The sequence below is a fragment of the Callionymus lyra genome, chromosome 14 (assembly GCF_982586985.1).
Source record: "Callionymus lyra chromosome 14, fCalLyr1.hap1.1, whole genome shotgun sequence".
In the NCBI taxonomy this organism is placed as follows: domain Eukaryota; kingdom Metazoa; phylum Chordata; class Actinopteri; order Syngnathiformes; family Callionymidae; genus Callionymus; species Callionymus lyra.
This window is the reverse complement of record NC_141831.1, coordinates 8450583-8468363: the sequence shown is the minus strand read 5'-3', so window position 1 is coordinate 8468363 and position 17781 is coordinate 8450583. Positions and strand designations below refer to the sequence as shown.

Sequence of the window (17781 nt, the reverse complement as noted above, 5' to 3'; positions counted from 1 at the left end):
GGGACGCGGAGCCGACGGAGTCTGATATTTAGATTCCCTAATGATACACAGAGAAGCCGCTCAACAACACACATCGCACGACGAAGGAGATCCGTGTAGGAGATTGTTATCTAACCAGAGAAAACATGCAGCGAGGGAAACACTTAAGGGGAACAAGAGGCTGATTTAATGGCGGATGTAGCGTCTGCTGTGATTGTGTTCACACCTCACTTCATCCAGTTGTTCCTCACAAGACGAATGAACTGTCGCTGGGATTCACTTCTTCTTAACACGTGTTCTGTTCTAACCATCATGGAGACAATGGTGGAAACTTTTATCCTGAGTTATATTATATATATATACAGTATATATATCCAGTCTTAATGTTTGTATTGTTAATTGATTTTATGTTCTACTGATGACGTTTGCATCTAAATATTCTCATTAACAAGCATTAAATCAAATCTTCATATAGAAACAATAAGCGAAGAATAGAAACTGAAATCTTTAAACCTTTAAAATTTGGATTCTATCATGAGAACAAGGGGGTCCGATTAAAGAAAACAACAAGGGGCCAAAAGAAATCGACATCCATCAAAATTCTTCAGAATAAGTGAAAAAGTGATAACAGGGACATGCAAAAAGATCAAATAAAAATTAAAAAAATGCAAAAAAAAGACTGAAATATATATATTTTTTAAATGCAAGAAAAACAGAGAAATAACGAGAATAAAAACAGATACAATAGTATTAGAACAACAAGAATAATATTTAGAAAACAATGATTAGCACAAAAAAAGTTATTCAAATTGCAATTAACAGAAAAATAACTAGAATAAAAAACAACAAAATAATTAGTGTTAAAAAACGAGAGAAAAACATATTGAGTATGAAGAAAAGGAAAAAATATTAGCAGAAAAAATGCAATTAATTTGCATGAATAAAAGAAAATGTATTACCACGACAAACAGAAAAAATATTAAAATGAAAATTAAATTATTAGTATGAAAACGTATGAAAAATAGAAAAAACGATAATGTGAAAGAAATTGTACAGAAAAATTGAAAAACAAAGTACAAAAAATGAAACAGGTTTAATGAAAAACTGAAAACTATAGTATAAAAACTAGATGAAAACAGAAATTACGAAAAACAAAAAGTATTATGAAAACCAAAAAATAAACATACGAAAAACAAATACAATAATTAAGAAAGCAGAAAAATAGTTTGTACGAAAAAGAAAACAAAAAAGAAAATACATACTAAAAAAAGTAAAATGAAAACAAAAAATAAACGATCGAAAAACTAGAATAACAGGAGAATAAAAACAGAAAAAATATTATTAGAACAAAAAGAATAATATTTAGAAAAAAATGATTAGCACAGAAAAAGTTATTCAAATTTCAATTAACATAAAAATAACTAGAATAAAAAACAACAAAATAATTAGTGTTAAAAAACGAGAGAAAAACATATTGAGTATGAAGAAAAGGAAAAAATATTAGCAGAAAAAATGCAATTAATTTGCATGAATAAAAGAAAAATTATTACCACGACAAACAGAAAAAATATTAAAATGAAAATTAAATTATTAGTATGAAAACGTATGAAAAATAGAAAAAAAGATAATGTGAAAGAAATGGTACAGAAAAACTGAAAAACAAAGTACAAAAAATGAAACAGGTTTAATGAAAAACTGAAAACTATAGTAAAAAAACTAGATGAAAACAGAAATTACGAAAAACAAAAAGTATTATGAAAACCAAAAAATAAACATACGAAAAACAAATACAATAATTAAGAAAGCAGAAAAATAGTTTGTACAAAAAAGAAAACAAAAAAGAAAATACATACTAAAAAAAGTAAAATGAAAACAAAAAATAAACGATCGAAAAACTAGAATAACAGGAGAATAAAAACAGAAAAAATATTATTAGAACAAAACGAATAATATTTAGAAAAAAATGATTAGCACAGAAAAAGTTATTCAAATTGCAATTAACGGAAAAATAACTAGAATAAAAAACAACAAAATAATTAGTGTTAAAAAATGAGAGAAAAGGAAAATGTGTAAAAAAAAAACCCAAAACATATTGAGTATGAAGAAAAGGAAAAAATATTAGCAGAAAAAATGCAATTAATTTGCATGAATAAAAGAAAAATTATTACGACGACAAACAGAAAAATTATTAAAATGAAAATTAAATGATTAGTATGAAAACGTATGAAAAATAGAAAAAAAGATAATGTGAAAGAAATTGTACAGAAAAACTGAAAAACAAAGTACAAAAAATGAAACAGGTTTAATGAAAAACTGAAAACTATAGTAAAAAAACTAGATGAAAACAGAAATTACGAAAAACAAAAAGTATTATGAAAACCAAAAAATAAACATACGAAAAACAAATACAATAATTAAGAAAGCAGGAAAATAGTTTGTACAAAAAAGAAAACAAAAAAGAAAATACATACTAAAAAAAGTAAAATGAAAACAAAAAATAAACGATCGAAAAACTAGAATAACAGGAAAAAATATTATTAGAACAAAAAGAACAATATTTAGAAAAAAATGATTAGCACAGAAAAAGTTATTCAAATTGCAATTAACAGAAAAATAACTAGAATAAAAAACAACAAAATAATAGAGTGTTAAAAAACGAGAGAAAAAGAAAATGTGTAAAAAAAAAACCCAAAACATATTGAATATGAAGAAAAGGAAAAAGTATTAGCAGAAAAAATGCAATTAATTTGCATGAATAAAAGAAAAATTATTACCACGACAAACAGAAAAATTATTAAAATGAAAATTAAATTATTAGTATTGAAAACGACAAAAAAAAGAAATGATAACTACTCAAAAATAAAATTAATGTAGTATGAAAAACTTGAAATAATCATGGAAACAGAAAACAAATAAATATAAATATTACCCAAAACCCCCCAGAAATAATTCCCACAAAAAGCAAACCAACAATGAATTATCCCCCAAATTGTTCTTTCTTCAAGTCAAATGAAAACTCTTCAGGACAGAACAGAAACATAAGGCTTGCGAGGTTAGAACCTACAAAATGAAGGACAGAACAAATTGTACTAAAGTAAATGTTCCACTGAGATCTTTAACACTTTGTAAAGTCGGCACAAAAACGACACGTCATCGGGAATCAAGACGCAACGAGTTCTCTGGCATTTTTTTGGACCTGACATTTTCAGCTTTGACAACTTAATGTTTCCTCGGCGTTTGAAATGCCAGGAGGAAGCATCTGACTCTTTGAAAAAGGAAGAAACTTTGATCATCCAGACGGACGAGAGGTAAAGAAGAAGAAGCGAGTTTAGGTTCCGTTAAGACTCGTGAGATCAGGCGACAGCGGGACAGGAAGGAAGGTTTAAAATAGCAGAGAGTTTCGAGGCGCAAAGACGTTACTGTACCTCGGTTGCCAGTGACTGAGGAGTCTGAGGAGAGAGCGGTGGGGTCTGGAGGGAAAGGATGGAGGGGGTGTGTGGTTGATGGAGGCAGGGTTGTGGGGGCGTCTGGCGGGGGGGCGGAGGACACACATAAACCAGGGGAAAAAAAATACACACAACAACACAAATTAAACAACACAGGGCAGTTAGGACAAAGAAAAAAGGTTGAATTAAACAAAAATATGCATCAGATGAAACAAGGATAAAAACATACAAATGAAAATGAGTGTTAAGTAAAGATCACTTTGAGATGTTACGGCAACAACCTGCAAAGACAAGCTGCAAAGATGGTTGATGACGGTGGTCGGATCAGTGGGACGACAGCAGAAGCTTGTTTGTTTAGCAACACTCGCTGCTCTTCACTGCTTTTTTTTGTTTATTTATTTCAGGTTCAATGCAAAAATATTGTCGAAATAGAACCTTTACTGTAGTGCACTTTAATTGATGAGTCACTTGTTTGAAAATATGACAATATTTTGCATTGAACATGAAATAAATAAACTAATTGTATTTTCTTTTTTCAATTTATTGTTCTTCGTGCAAATTTTTTTCTGTTTCTCGTACAATTTTTTCCCCTTTTTTCGTACTAATTATTTATTCGTTTTTTATTGTGACTTTTTTTCTAAAATAACACAAAATACAAGACTTATTTTCTAAAGTGGGATAAAGAAAAGCTGTTAATTTAAGAAAAAATAGTAAGATAAACAGAAAATAAAAATTAGCAAGAAAAACAGAAACATAATTAGTATGGAAAATAATGAAAAAAGTTTCAATAAAAACTTAAAACAGGGATTAATGCAGACTCATATTTTGTTAGCATTTTTAGCTGTTTTTCTCCTGTTTTTTTTTTCATTATTTAATGTTCAAATGCAAAATATTGTTAAATTAACTATTTTTCTTTATCCCACTTCAGTAAATAAGTATTTTATTTCGTACTATTTGGAAAAAATGTAAAAAAAAAACAACAGACAAATAATTAGTACGAAAAACAGAAAAAACATTTGCAAGAAAAACAATAAATCGAAAAAACTTACATATTTGTTTATGTAACGTTTAAATGCAAAATATTGTTAAATTAGCAACTTTTCTTTATCTTACTTTAGTAAATAAGTCTTGTATTTTGTATTATTTTACAAAAAAAATGTCAATAAAAAACTGACAAATAATTAGAAATTAAATTTGTTTAAAGTAAAACAGAAAAAAATATTTGCATGAAAAACAATCGCAAAAACTAACAAATATTTTGTTTATTTATATCATGTTCAATGCAAAAATAATGTCTGATTAGAAACTTTACTGTAGTTCACTCAAGTTAATAAGTCACTTATATTATTTTGATTTAAATGTTATATTATTTATATAACATTATTATATTCACTTGATTTAATATTGTACGTCACAAAAAAGGTTTTGTTTTACATTTTCTGATCATGAAACTGATTATATTCACATAAAAAAAATCACTTTGTTTACTCACATCCTGTCAATCGACTTAAATATCAGATATAAGATAAAAAAAAGTATCATCACAGAACTATCAGTCATTTCGCTGCATTTCCTGCTCCAGACACGACTGGTAAAAACAATTTTTTCTTTCTTTTCTTTCTGTCAAAAACACGTCTTGTACCCAGAGAATTAATAAGGCAACACCTTGTTTGTGTCACGGTGATATTTTCACGCCGACTCCGTGCTTTTCTAATTGGACGTGATACAGGACCGACTGTCTCGCTGACTTTTCGGGGAAGAGTCACCGAAGCAGTTCTCGAGGAGAAGGACATGTCGCTTGAAAGCAGAGACGCCATTAAATCGATGTTTTCACCAGAGGTTGTTTGAGGCGAGAAAGTGAGACGATCGCTGATGAACGTCAGAGGATCAAGTTTCTAAGTCTTTTCTTTATTTTGCTCTAAATCTGTCTGTTTTTATAGCGTCACTGTCGCTGAGTCAACCATCTGCTGAACATTCTACAGTTTTTAAAAATAAAAATAAAAAAAAAGTTACTGATGAAGTATGTGGGGAAATTATTGTTTGCTTTTCTTATTACTTTAATTCAATTTTGACACATTCAAGTGAGAAATATTTAAAAAAAAAACGTTTTGAGTCCATAAAAATTACTATTTCTATCTATTTTTCCCTCTTTTCTGTAACTAAACTCTGTATCTAGTGCCATTAATATTTGTTTAGAATACAAGATCTACAAAAGTACATAAGAAGAAAACAAAAATACTCATATTTTATAGAATAAAAATAAGGCTTTTGGTAGAAATTAATGTAAAATTGTGTTGACGATAAAATACAAAATTAAAATCAATCATCTAAATTTAAAATGTAAACTAAATAGAATTGTTAAATATGTTACGATTGTTTCAGCAAATCATCCATTTTGAATATTGAAAAATGAACAATTATATGATTAAACTCAAATGTCATTATTTAATCAAGACATTATAAAATTATTAATCCTATATATCAAAATATATATTATTATATATCAAATGATATTAATATGACATTATATATTATATGATAATATTAAATATGTTTTAAATATTACAAACATTATGATTTTTTGGATGTTTTAAATATCTAAAATAAATGAAAAATAAATCAAGAAATATTTTATGGAAAGTTAAATTATTAATAATACTTAAAAACATTTTAATAGGTAATCAGAAATCAGACTAATTAAACTTTTATTTAATTGCATTTACAATATTAAGACTAATATAAATGTAATCATAGTTATTTTATTTTAATAAAGACATTTTAGAACATTTAAATGATAATTAAAATATCATAATAATATATACTTTTCACAGCTTTAGAATTTAATTCATAAGTTACATTACAAAAAACAATTTTTCTCTTTTATTCTCATAACAAATGTCCTAAACGCATAGACGTGTCTCTTCTCTAGCGTCTTATTCCTTAATGCCAGGGAAAAAATATCAGCGGAAAAACGTATCTTCTCATCCGTTATTATGAATCCATCCTGGTGATATTTCCCAACAACACGCCACTACATTCCACCTCCTTCATGCTCCACTCCTGGAGGATCTAGGACACGTTTATTTAAAGCAAGCACGACGTCGGTAGCATTTGTGTCACCTTAGGCTCGTCTGCCTCCTCGTGAGAGATGGCGGCTCCTTTCACTCAGGAACCCTGTTTTCCTTTTAATTGGGGTTTCGCTGTTTTTTTTTGTTTTTTTTTCCGAGGGTTATTAAAGTTTCCTTGACGATCGTTTCTCACCGTAGACGTAGAGGACGTATTCGGCGCTGCTGGTCCCGAGGTGGTTGCTGGCTTCGCAGCGGTAGGTGCCGTTGTCCGTCTTGTTGAGGGAGGTGAAGGTCAGCTCTCGTCCCTCCACGATCACTCGGCTCAGGTCGGAGAGCTCCACGCCGTCCTTGGTCCACATCACGGGGTCCGGCCTGAAGGCACACCAGGAAAAAAAAAGGTCTTTTGAAAAGTTCACCGGCCGGACGTGAGAGGGAAGGTCTTACGATGGGTTTCCTTTGGACAGACACTCCAGCTTCAGGTACTGACCCTCCTGAGGGACGGTGAGCGAGTGATGGATCTCCACACGTGGTGCATCTGAGGAGGAGGAAAGACCATCATGCATTGCAACAGTGGAAGTCACTAGAGGTGTAGGAAAATATTGAAACAGTGATATATCACAATATTTCTAATTTAGATTTAATGTGTTTGTTCATTTTTGTGTTGCAATTACACTTCCGACCACTAGATGGCAGCAGTCATTACATCCACCACAGCTAAAGCAAGCAAAAAATCCTGCCAGATCCTGGTAATGGCTGAGGACGAGAGGATACAGTCGACTCCAGCAGCTCTGCGACACCAGAGTCAAGTACTCGACAGTACTACAAATGTATCCTTGTTTCTACATTATCACAATATATTGTATTGCCGCCCCTGTATTGGATACGTGTCGTTGCCAATACACACTACAGATTAAAAGTAAAGTTGAACGTAGGAAAAGTGAGCGCATTGTTAAAGTTTAGATTTAAAAGTACTTATTGTGTTGAATATTCAAAATGTATATGAATAAACGTATGTGAAAACCCAACTTTCCCGACTCACATGTAGTCTATTTGGAAGTCTTCCCCTACATGATGCAGTAAGTATTTTATCATGACCATTTTTTGAACTTATTACTTTATCAATTGGAAATATGGGTGAATGAGAGGTTACGAGAGCGGAGTCTATTATGACATAATAACAGCTTCAATCCTCCTCCAGCCAGCTGTAATCACAACCGCTTTGTTTAAACAACGAGTCCCTTGGAGGTGGAGACTTCCTGGATTGATGACGCGGGATGAAAAACCTCCATGTTTGACTAATGACAGCAGAGTGGGTGTGGTTATGATAAATAATATTTTATCTCCAGAAAAAGTGTTTTCAGTGGGCGGAGCTTAAGATCATTTTCTAATATCAATATTTAAATAAAATGAGAGTTTTGTACAAACACACACTGTACAATACAATAGAGTCCAACATCTATTTAAGACACACTTAAATCAAAACATCTGTTGAACTTTAAGTTAATTCAATAATTGTGTTTCATTTGGTTAATAAAGGGACATTTTTTCCTTTTTTTTTTATGACTGAGGACGAGAGGATACAGTGACTCCAGCAGCTTTTAAAGCTGATGTTTGGACATATTTTGGTTTGAAAACAAATTAAAATAGTTACGACTTCATCAAGAGTCATGTGGTCTGTAAATTCTGAAACACGGGAGTCAAGTACTCGACAATACTACATATATATCCTTGCTACTACAGTATCACGATATATTGCATCATGTTAGGTATCGTATTGCAAAAATCTTGCCGATACACACCCCTAAAAGTCGCCCGATCAATTGATATTGCGAATTTATTCCTGTGTTTTCTCTGATTTATGACAAAGAAAAGACATTTGAGATGATCTCAGGGTCTAGGTGTGATCTTACAGTGGACCTCCAGGACTTCGGTGGCCTGCTGCGGGGACTGAGCCAGAGCCACGTGGTCCACTTTGCAGGTGTAGGCCACGCCGTCGTCGTTCCGGTCCACGTTGAGCTGCAGAGAGCTGCGGACCGTGAACGTCTTCCCGCTCGCGTTCACCTCCTTCGCACCTGCAGAGAGGAAGGGACGGCGTCCATGAATCACTTCACCTTGATTATCTATTTTTTATTACCAAAATCGAGCTCAGAAAAGGGAGAAAACAGACTCGTATCTTGACAAAAAAAGGTCGTAAAGAGCAGATTAACGTCTATGGTTCTATCAATAACCATCTAAAAAAAAAGATTTTCCTTCGTCCCTTTTAGCTTCCGCATAAAAGTGTGTCAACAAAACATTATCCGAACCATCAAAATAAATCCATTCCTGCTCTTACATCGATCTTCCCGAAGATTTATTTTTCCAAACCAGAAGACTATCGGAACATTACCGGGGCCTCAATCTGGCTTTGAGCAATTACAGCGGAATCATTGCACACGATCCATCCATCAATACAATCTGTTTAGAGATCAGTCTCCTGCTCGATTGTAATTCTTGCAGACGGATGATCCGACGGCGACGCTATCATCATCATCGAGAGCCACGAACAGCGGTTTTGATCGTTTACTCGACTGCGGGGATGATTAGAGTGGTTGCAAAAATGACTTTTTTTTGGACAATATTTCACAAAAACGGCAGTAAAAATGCACCGTTTCTGTCAGTATATAATCGTAGACTGTCAACAAATCATTCCGTTTATTGAGGGAGCTTCATATGCCGATGATACGCCGGTTTTTCTGTTTAATTTTCCTTCCTCGGAGGAACGAGGTTAACTTTGCTCTCAGAGTCCCGTCGCTGTTCACACAGAAAAACTAATTCAAGCTGATTGTTCTTCTACATTTGGAGTTGCATAATTCATTCACTCATGCAATATTTAATACACTGAAACATTTAAACACCAGATTTATTACAAAAAAACCCTGTAAAACAAACTTTTGGCAAGACAAAAGACGTCCATTGGAGTTTTATTTTGATGATAATCATTCAGAGGCGAAGAAGAGAGTGATGACGGAGGTGATGTTTGTTTTTAAGATTTTAGAAACGGAAATTCAAGGTAAGAGGAGAAGAACCAGTTAAATCGGGGCCTTTAAACTTACAATCACACAAAGAGAAAACATTTTTGTGTTGCACTTAAACATCGACAACAATGACATCCTGGCGATGACTGAGGACGAGAGGATACAGTGGACTCAAGCAAGTTTTAAAGCCGATGTTTGGATATATTTTGGTTTCAAGACAAATGATATCAAGAGTCATGTGGTCTGTAAATACTACAACACCAGAGTAAAGTACTCGATAATCCTACAAATTATATAGCAAAATATATATTATATTGTGGCCCCTGTATCGTGATATGTATCGCATCACCAGAATTTGTCCGATACATGTCTCTACTACGATATCAGTTTTACTGTTATTCTGCCTCTGTCTACCGTATTTTTTGGACTATGACGCATTTAAAATCCTACATTTTTTCTGAAAACAATTGACAGTTCGCCTTATATTGCTTTAGTACAACTATGGTAAGCTTCGAAGCTGCACCGTACTCAACCCTAGTTTAACCTCAGGGTCAAGGTGACCCAAAGGCCCGGAAACAAATGTGTTTGTGGTGTCCCTTGTGTTGTCTCTGGGTCAAAGTCAACAACCTCCACCACTGCATATGTATTTTTGGAAGCCAGGGAGGTCGCTCACCTTGACCCTGAGATAACACAAGTGTTAACGCCTCATAGTCCGTAAAAAACAATAATTGTGGACATGAATAATATCTGTTCCGTATTTTATTACACTTAACTATCTTTCAAGGGCACACAATTAACATCTCCTTTGAGCAAAAAATAACGATAAGGAGGTTAAAGTACCTATCTCAGTAGTATGTGTGGCTATACTGTCTACATTCAGTTTGATCTTCACTACATGTTCCATCCCTTAGAACACTATTTAGACGAGGCCTGGGCACAGCCGGCCCTTTGACTGTATGTATGTGGCCCTCTTGAGGTCAAAGATCATGTAGAAACTGTTTTATTTTGTATTTACCTCTACTATTTGTCTTTTAATATGACAAAATACGTTTATTGTGGTGTGACTTTTGTCTTTTTTGTGAGTTTTTCTTGCCCCTTAAAACTTATTTAGCTTGATTTAAGTTCTTGATTTTTATACATTTCACGCCTTGACGACCCCTCAAAACATCCACTGGCTAAAATGTGGCCCCTAAGGAAAATGAATTACCTGTCACTGATTTAGAAACTATTTTTTAGCAGCTATAGTAGGTCATTTATTTGAGCACCCGATATACTTGAATGATCGTTGACCTTCTACGATCTTTTCCTGTGTTACTCCTGTGTAAGTAAGTAAGTAATATTCATAGAGCGCTTTTCAAGACCAGGGTCACAAAGCGATTAAACAATCAATACAATACTCAATAAATACATATTGTATTTTCCGAACTATAAGTCGCTCTGGACTACAAGTCGCACCAGCCATAAAATGCATAATAAAGAAGGAAAAAACATGTATAAGTCGCACTGGAGTATAAGTCGCATTTTTGGGGGAAATTTATTTGATAAAATCCAATACCAAGAACAGACATGTCATCTTGAAAGACAATTTAAAATAAAAATAGAATAGAGGCAACAACAGGCTGAATAATTGTACGGTAAGCTTACGTTACATGACACAACTGAGAACCTGGTATGTTAACATAACATATTAAGAGTTATTCAGAGAACTATAGCATAAATAACTAAGAAGTTTACCAAACCATCCGTGTAACTCCAAATGACTAAAATCCAATGAAATCTTCATCCTCACTGTCACTTTTAAATAACTAACTAACTCTGGAGGTAGAAGATGCGGCGCTTCCTCTTCTACGTCGAAATTATCAACACAGGCCTAGAGCGCCCTCTTGTGGTTTAGTGTGAAAATAACATGTGAAATTATATACTAGTAATAATGTGTTAATAATTTCACACATAAGTCGCCCCAGAGTATAAGTCGCACCCCCGGACAAACTATGAAAAAAACTGCGACTTAAAAGGTCAAGATAAAACGACAAAAATGTCGTAAGATGTTTCTTGAAGGCGTCTTTATCAAAATGTTAGGAGCCAAACAAACAATGTCTCTATGGTGTCGACTTGTCCGGCGACGTCCTCTGGTGTCTACGCTCTCAAATCTCCTCTGACCGCGGTCGCGTTCACGGGTTCCACTCACTGCACGTCCTCCTCCACTGCCTCCTCTCGCTCGCCTCGCTGCCAGTCAAACATTCTGCTAAGTCACTTTCCCCCAAATCATCCAAACGCTTCCTGAAACCCCCCAGAGGCGGATGATTGACAGGGCTGCAGCGTGAGCAACAACTGAGGGATGTTAGTTTTTGCAACAGTCCAAGTGTAGGAGACATGAAGTGTATTTACTGAAGGAAGTGGGACATCCGGTGAACCAGTCCCTAATGTTGCGGGAAGAAAAAAGAATTTATAATTTAACGAGGGTCGAGGGAATCGTTATGTAACTTCCTGTTCGAGGACAAATCCATCTAGCTTGAAGGCAATTTAGAAAATATCGATAAAGTGACATATCGCAATATATTTTTTAACGATACTGTATTGACAGCACTTGTCTTTCGTCTGGTCGTTGGGTTTGAAGTGTCTTCGTTTTTTTTCCATTCATACAGTTCAATAAAGTTTAAAATTAAATACTTCAATATTTAATTTACAATAAATAACATTATTCACCCAGTTTTGTTCATTTTTGTGTTGCAATTAATAATAATAATAATAATAATAATCTCTATTTATATAGCGCCTTTCTAGACCAGGGTCACAAAGCGCTTTGACAGCCATTCACACATACTGATGGGAGTAGGCTGCACCACACGGCGCCGAATCTGCCCTCAGGAGCAATCAGGGTAAAGTGTCTTGCTCAGGGACACAACGACACAAGCTTGTCTGGAGCTGGGATTGAACCTGCAACCTTTTGGACTGCAGGCAACCACTCTACCATCTGAGCTATGACGCCTATAGCTATAAACCTCCATGACTAAAGGACAAAATGAAATCTCGTGAAATCCGGGGGATGACTGGGAACGAGAGGATACAATCGACTCAACAATATTGTGTGACAACGTTAAGTTTGTAATAAACTCGCAAAGTGATTCATCAGCTGTTGCATATTTTAATTATATTTAAATTATTGATTCTAGTTAACAAACCTATATATCGATATTCAACAGCAATGTATAGATTACAGTCATTTTATAGTTAATATAAGTGTTTATAACAATTGTTATTTATTTATTTACAGTTAACATGCAAATATGCATGGAACTTGTTCATTTTTGTGTTGCAATTAAACTTCTAGCCACTAGATGGCAGAAGTTATTTCATTCTGCACAACTAAAGTAACAATGAAATCCCGGCGGTGACTGAGGATGAGAGGATACAGGGACTCCAGCAGCTTTTAAAGCTGATGTTTGGACATATTTGGGTTTGAAAACAAATGAAATCAGTTACGACTTCATCAAGAGTCATGTGGTCTGTAAATCCTGCAACACCAGAGTCAAGTACTCGACAATACTACACATATACACTTGTTCATTTTTGTGTTGCTATTAAACCTCCGCAACTAAAGGACAAAATGAAATCTCGTGAAATCCGTGGGATGACTGGGAATGAGAGGATACAATCGACTCAACAATATTGTGTGACAACGTTAAGTTTGTAATAAACCCGCAAACAGTTGTTGCATATTTGAATTATATTATTATCATATTTTAAATTACTGATTCTAGTTAGCAAACCTAAAAGCAGATTTACAGTTTATTTACAAGTTATCTCTTGTTTGCCAGTTGTATGAAAAGTTGATACATTTTAATATCAGGAGAAAAATCATGATTGTATATCGATATTCAACAGCAATGTATAGATTACAGTCATTTTATAGTTAATATAAGTGTTTATAACAATTGTTATTTATTTATTTACAGTTAACATGCAAATATGCACGGAACTTGTTCATTTTTGTGTTGCAATTAAACTTCTAGCCGCTAGATGGCAGAAGTTATTTCATTCTGCACAGCTAAAGTAACAATGAAATCCCGGCGGTGACTGAGGATGAGAGGATACAGGGACTCCAGCAGCTTTTAAAGCTGATTTTTGGACATATTTTCGTTTGAAAACAAATGAAATCAGTTACGACTTTGTCAAGAGTCATGTGGTCTGTAAATCCTACAACACCAGAGTCAAGTACTCGACAATACTACACATATACACTTGTTCATTTTTGTGTTGCAATTAAACCTCCACAACTAAAGGACAAAATGAAATCTCGTGAAATCCGTGGGATGACTGGGAATGAGAGGATACAATCGACTCAACAATATTGTGTGACAACGTTAAGTTTGTAATAAACCCGCAAACAGTTGTTGCATATTTGAATTATATTATTATCATATTTTAAATTACTGATTCTAGTTAGCAAACCTAAAAGCAGATTTACAGTTTATTTACAAGTTATCTCTTGTTTGCCAGTTTTATGAAAAGTTGATACATTTTAATATCAGGAGAAAAATCATGATTGTATATCGATATTCAACAGCAATGTATAGATTACAGTCATTTTATAGTTAATATAAGTGTTTATAACAATTGTTATTTATTTATTTACAGTTAACATGCAAATATGCACGGAACTTGTTCATTTTTGTGTTGCAATTAAACTTCTAGCCGCTAGATGGCAGAAGTTATTTCATTCTGCACAGCTAAAGTAACAATAAAATCCCGGCGGTGACTGAGGACGAGAGGATACAGGGACTCCAGCAGCTTTTAAAGCTGATTTTTGGACATATTTTCGTTTGAAAACAAATGAAATCAGTTACGACTTCGTCAAGAGTCATGTGGTCTGTAAATCCTACAACACCAGAGTCAAGTACTCGACAATACTACACATATACACTTGTTCATTTTTGTGTTGCAATTAAACCTCCACAACTAAAGGACAAAATGAAATCTTGTGAAATCCGTGGGATGACTGGGAATGAGAGGATACAATCGACTCAACAATATTGTGTGACAACGTTAAGTTTGTAATAAACCCACAAACAGTTGTTGCATATTTGAATTATATTATTATCATATTTTAAATTGCTGATTCTACTTAGCAAACCTAAAAGCAGATTTACAGTTTATTTACAAGTTATCTCTTGTTTGCCAGTTGTATGAAAAGTTGATACATTTTAATATCAGGAGAAAAATCATGATTGTATATCGATATTCAACAGCAATGTATAGATTACAGTCATTTTATGGTTAATATAAGTGTTTATAACAATTGTTATTTATTTATTTACAGTTAACATGCAAATATTCACGGCATTTGTTCATTTTTGTGTTGCAATTAAACTTCTAGCCGCTGGATGGCAGCAGTCATTACATCCCGCGCAGGTAAAGGAATAATGAAATCCCGGCGATGACTGAGGACGAGAGGATACAGTGACTCCAGAAGCTTTTAAAGCCAATGTTTGGACATATTTAAGTTTCAAAACAAATGAAAGCAGTTACGACTTCGTCAAGAGTCATGTGGTCTGTAAATTCTGCAACACCAGAGTCAAGTACTCGACAATATACACTTGTTCTTACAGTATCGCAATATATTGTATCTGCCTGATTCTAGTTAAAAATATTCGATGTAGCTTTGTTATAGAACTTCAGTAGCACTTTGTAACCGCAACTTAAAACTAGCTGATAGCTAACGTTGACAAGTAATCATAGAGGAGTCGTCGCCTTATTCTCACTTCTTCCTCCACTTGTGCAAAGTACGACCAGAACTCTCTGAGGTGCTAATTGAGTTTCTGGCTGTACAAGCTAGCAGCAGAATGTTCCCTCGGACTAAAACTCCTCGAGCACTCGCAGCAGAAATGTTGAATTCATGAACCTCCCACACAAGCAAGATTCCCCGGTAACGTTGGTCGCGCTCCGGTGTGACGGACAGACTGTCCACCTACGAGTTTGTTGATCGTAATAGACGGAGACAGGAAGGGAAGCAATCTGGTCCCGGTTTTGAAAGTCACTTGGGTCACTCTACAAAACTGCAGCCAGTTCAACTTTTAGATTTAATGACGTCTGGTATAATATTACCATCTTATCGTGACCCAGGTGACATCTTTACGACCTCCTGGACAGGGTAGAGCCCATTTAAGACACACCGCGTGCATTTATTTCCAAACATTATGCGTTTTCTTGTCATACAAATGTTACTATAAACTATTATTTATAATTTAATTGGGGGTTTAGAGCTTCATCATTGAGTTAAGATAGTTTTATATTGCACTAAATTTACATAACATTCATTCATTTTCTACCAAATTAAAGTTTGCAAAGTTCTGGATCTTATCCTAGCTATCTGGGGCGACATGCAGAGAACACCCTAAACAAATACTCGACTATCGGGAGTTTTCTGATCAACTTCTATTTGTTTTGGGGGTGGAGTACCTGGAGTACACCCAAGCAAGCCGGAAAACATAAGAACTGCAAGCAGAAAGTCTGTAGCTTCTAAAGTTCACCCCGGTCTGAAATCTTGGCGAACAAGAGGTTACGAGAGCAGAGCCCGTTATGATGTAATAATGGCTTCACTCCTCCTAAAGCCAGCTGTAGTCACGCCCTGCTTTTTTTATACAACGAGTCCTTTGTAGGTGGACACTTCCAGGATTGATGATGTGTGGGGACAAACATTGATGTTTGACCAATCACAGCAGAGTGGGCATGGTTATGGTAAATAATAATTAATCTCCAGGAAGTGTTTTCAGTGGGCGGGGCTTAAGATCATTTTCTAATGTCAATATTTAAGAGAAATTTAGTTTTGTACAAACAGACAAATACAGATGATACAATAGAGACCAACATCTATTTAAGAGACTCAACTGTAGCTGACTCCCCCAAAATAATTTAAAATGTCTGAGACCTCGGCTCCTGCAAGGGGTTTGAGTGATGTTGTCTGTGATGTTACGTCAAGAAAAAGTTTCTTTGTAATAAGCATAATATCTTATATCTGCGTTACGGGGAGGTTTATAAACTTCAGGATGTGTGCAAATTGCAAATTATTATGAAAATAAACAATCCTTTTATTCCTAAGAAAGGTATAAATCAATAAAAATTTGGTGAAAAGTAAAAATGGAATTCTGAATTAATAATTAAATAAACGATGAGTCATTATGTATCTGACAAGACTTAAATGACAGTTTATTCATTCATTCATTTTCTACCGCTTTATCCTGGGGTCGCGGGGAGACTGGAGCCTATCCCAGTATCATAGGGCTAGAGGCGGGGGACACCCTGGACAGTACGCCAGTCTGTCGCTGGGCACACAAAGACAGACAACCATTCACACACACACTCATACCTGTGGACAATTTCCCAAAGTTCTCGATCAACCTCTGTTGTTTTTGGACTGTGGGAGGAAACCGGAGTGCCCGGAGTAAACCCACGCGACACAGAGGAGAACATACTAACTCCACACAGAAAGGTCACAAGTTAGCTCGGCCTGGAAGCGAACCAGCAACCTTATTGCCGTGTTAACATTAAAAGCTTATTCATTAAAAGTCTCTAAATATGACGACAGGGTTTTCATTTTAGGACATTTTTATGAGGGTTTAAAAAAACATTTGGGGGTAAAATGTGCTTTTATATAAGATTAAAAGAATAAAAATAATAATTTCAAAGAAAATAAACTATTCAAATAATAATTTTGGAATATTTAGCTTTATTTTTAAACTATATATATTCTTTATTTTTGCTTGAAACAGCCACTTTATTAAGTGTCTGTTAGGAAGGAAACTTAAAAAAAAGTGTTAATAAGTTAATAATAGGTCAATGTATTCAACTTGGATTTTTTTCTGAATCACCATCTGGATCCAAGAGTTACTTAAGGTATTTGTTTTGCTCGCTATTGTTGTCAATACATTTCCCAGACCACTACTTGCAGCCCTATTGAGCAAAACAAAATAAATAGTGGTTTATAATATTTAGTAAAAGGAGTTTTAATTTGAGTGTAAACGAGCTGCTTGGAGGAGGTCTGTGCAATTGACTCAACACAGAAAGGTCACAAGTTGGCTCGTAAATGATGGTTTAGTTGCATCTAAATACATCATAAAAATACATAATAAGTTCATAATAAACACAAGCTTTGCTCCGTGTTGACTCCATACATCGCCTGCTATGGTTTCAATATATTCCCGACACATTAAAGAGTTTGCGGTTACGAGCAGGTCAAACCGAATAAGAAACAAACGAGACTCGCTGTTATTCTCC

The 17781-nt window shown here is 34.4% G+C and overlaps 1 protein-coding gene across 2 annotated transcripts in view; it reads right to left on the bottom strand.

Moving 5' to 3' along the window:
- The window catches only part of cadm2a (cell adhesion molecule 2a), a 240924-nt gene that overhangs the window by 11476 nt on the left and 211667 nt on the right, over positions 1-17781 (bottom strand). The window contains exons 5-8 of one of the 2 annotated variants that reach the window (XM_087808253.1): positions 8404-8565; positions 6938-7028; positions 6687-6865; positions 3405-3506 (exon numbers count right to left, since the gene is read on the bottom strand). In XM_087808253.1, the coding sequence (XP_087664379.1) occupies positions 3405-3506; positions 6687-6865; positions 6938-7028; positions 8404-8565 (534 nt within the window). The remainder of the gene's footprint in view (positions 1-3404; positions 3507-6686; positions 6866-6937; positions 7029-8403; positions 8566-17781) is intronic. The other variant, XM_087808254.1, reaches the window with a different exon arrangement.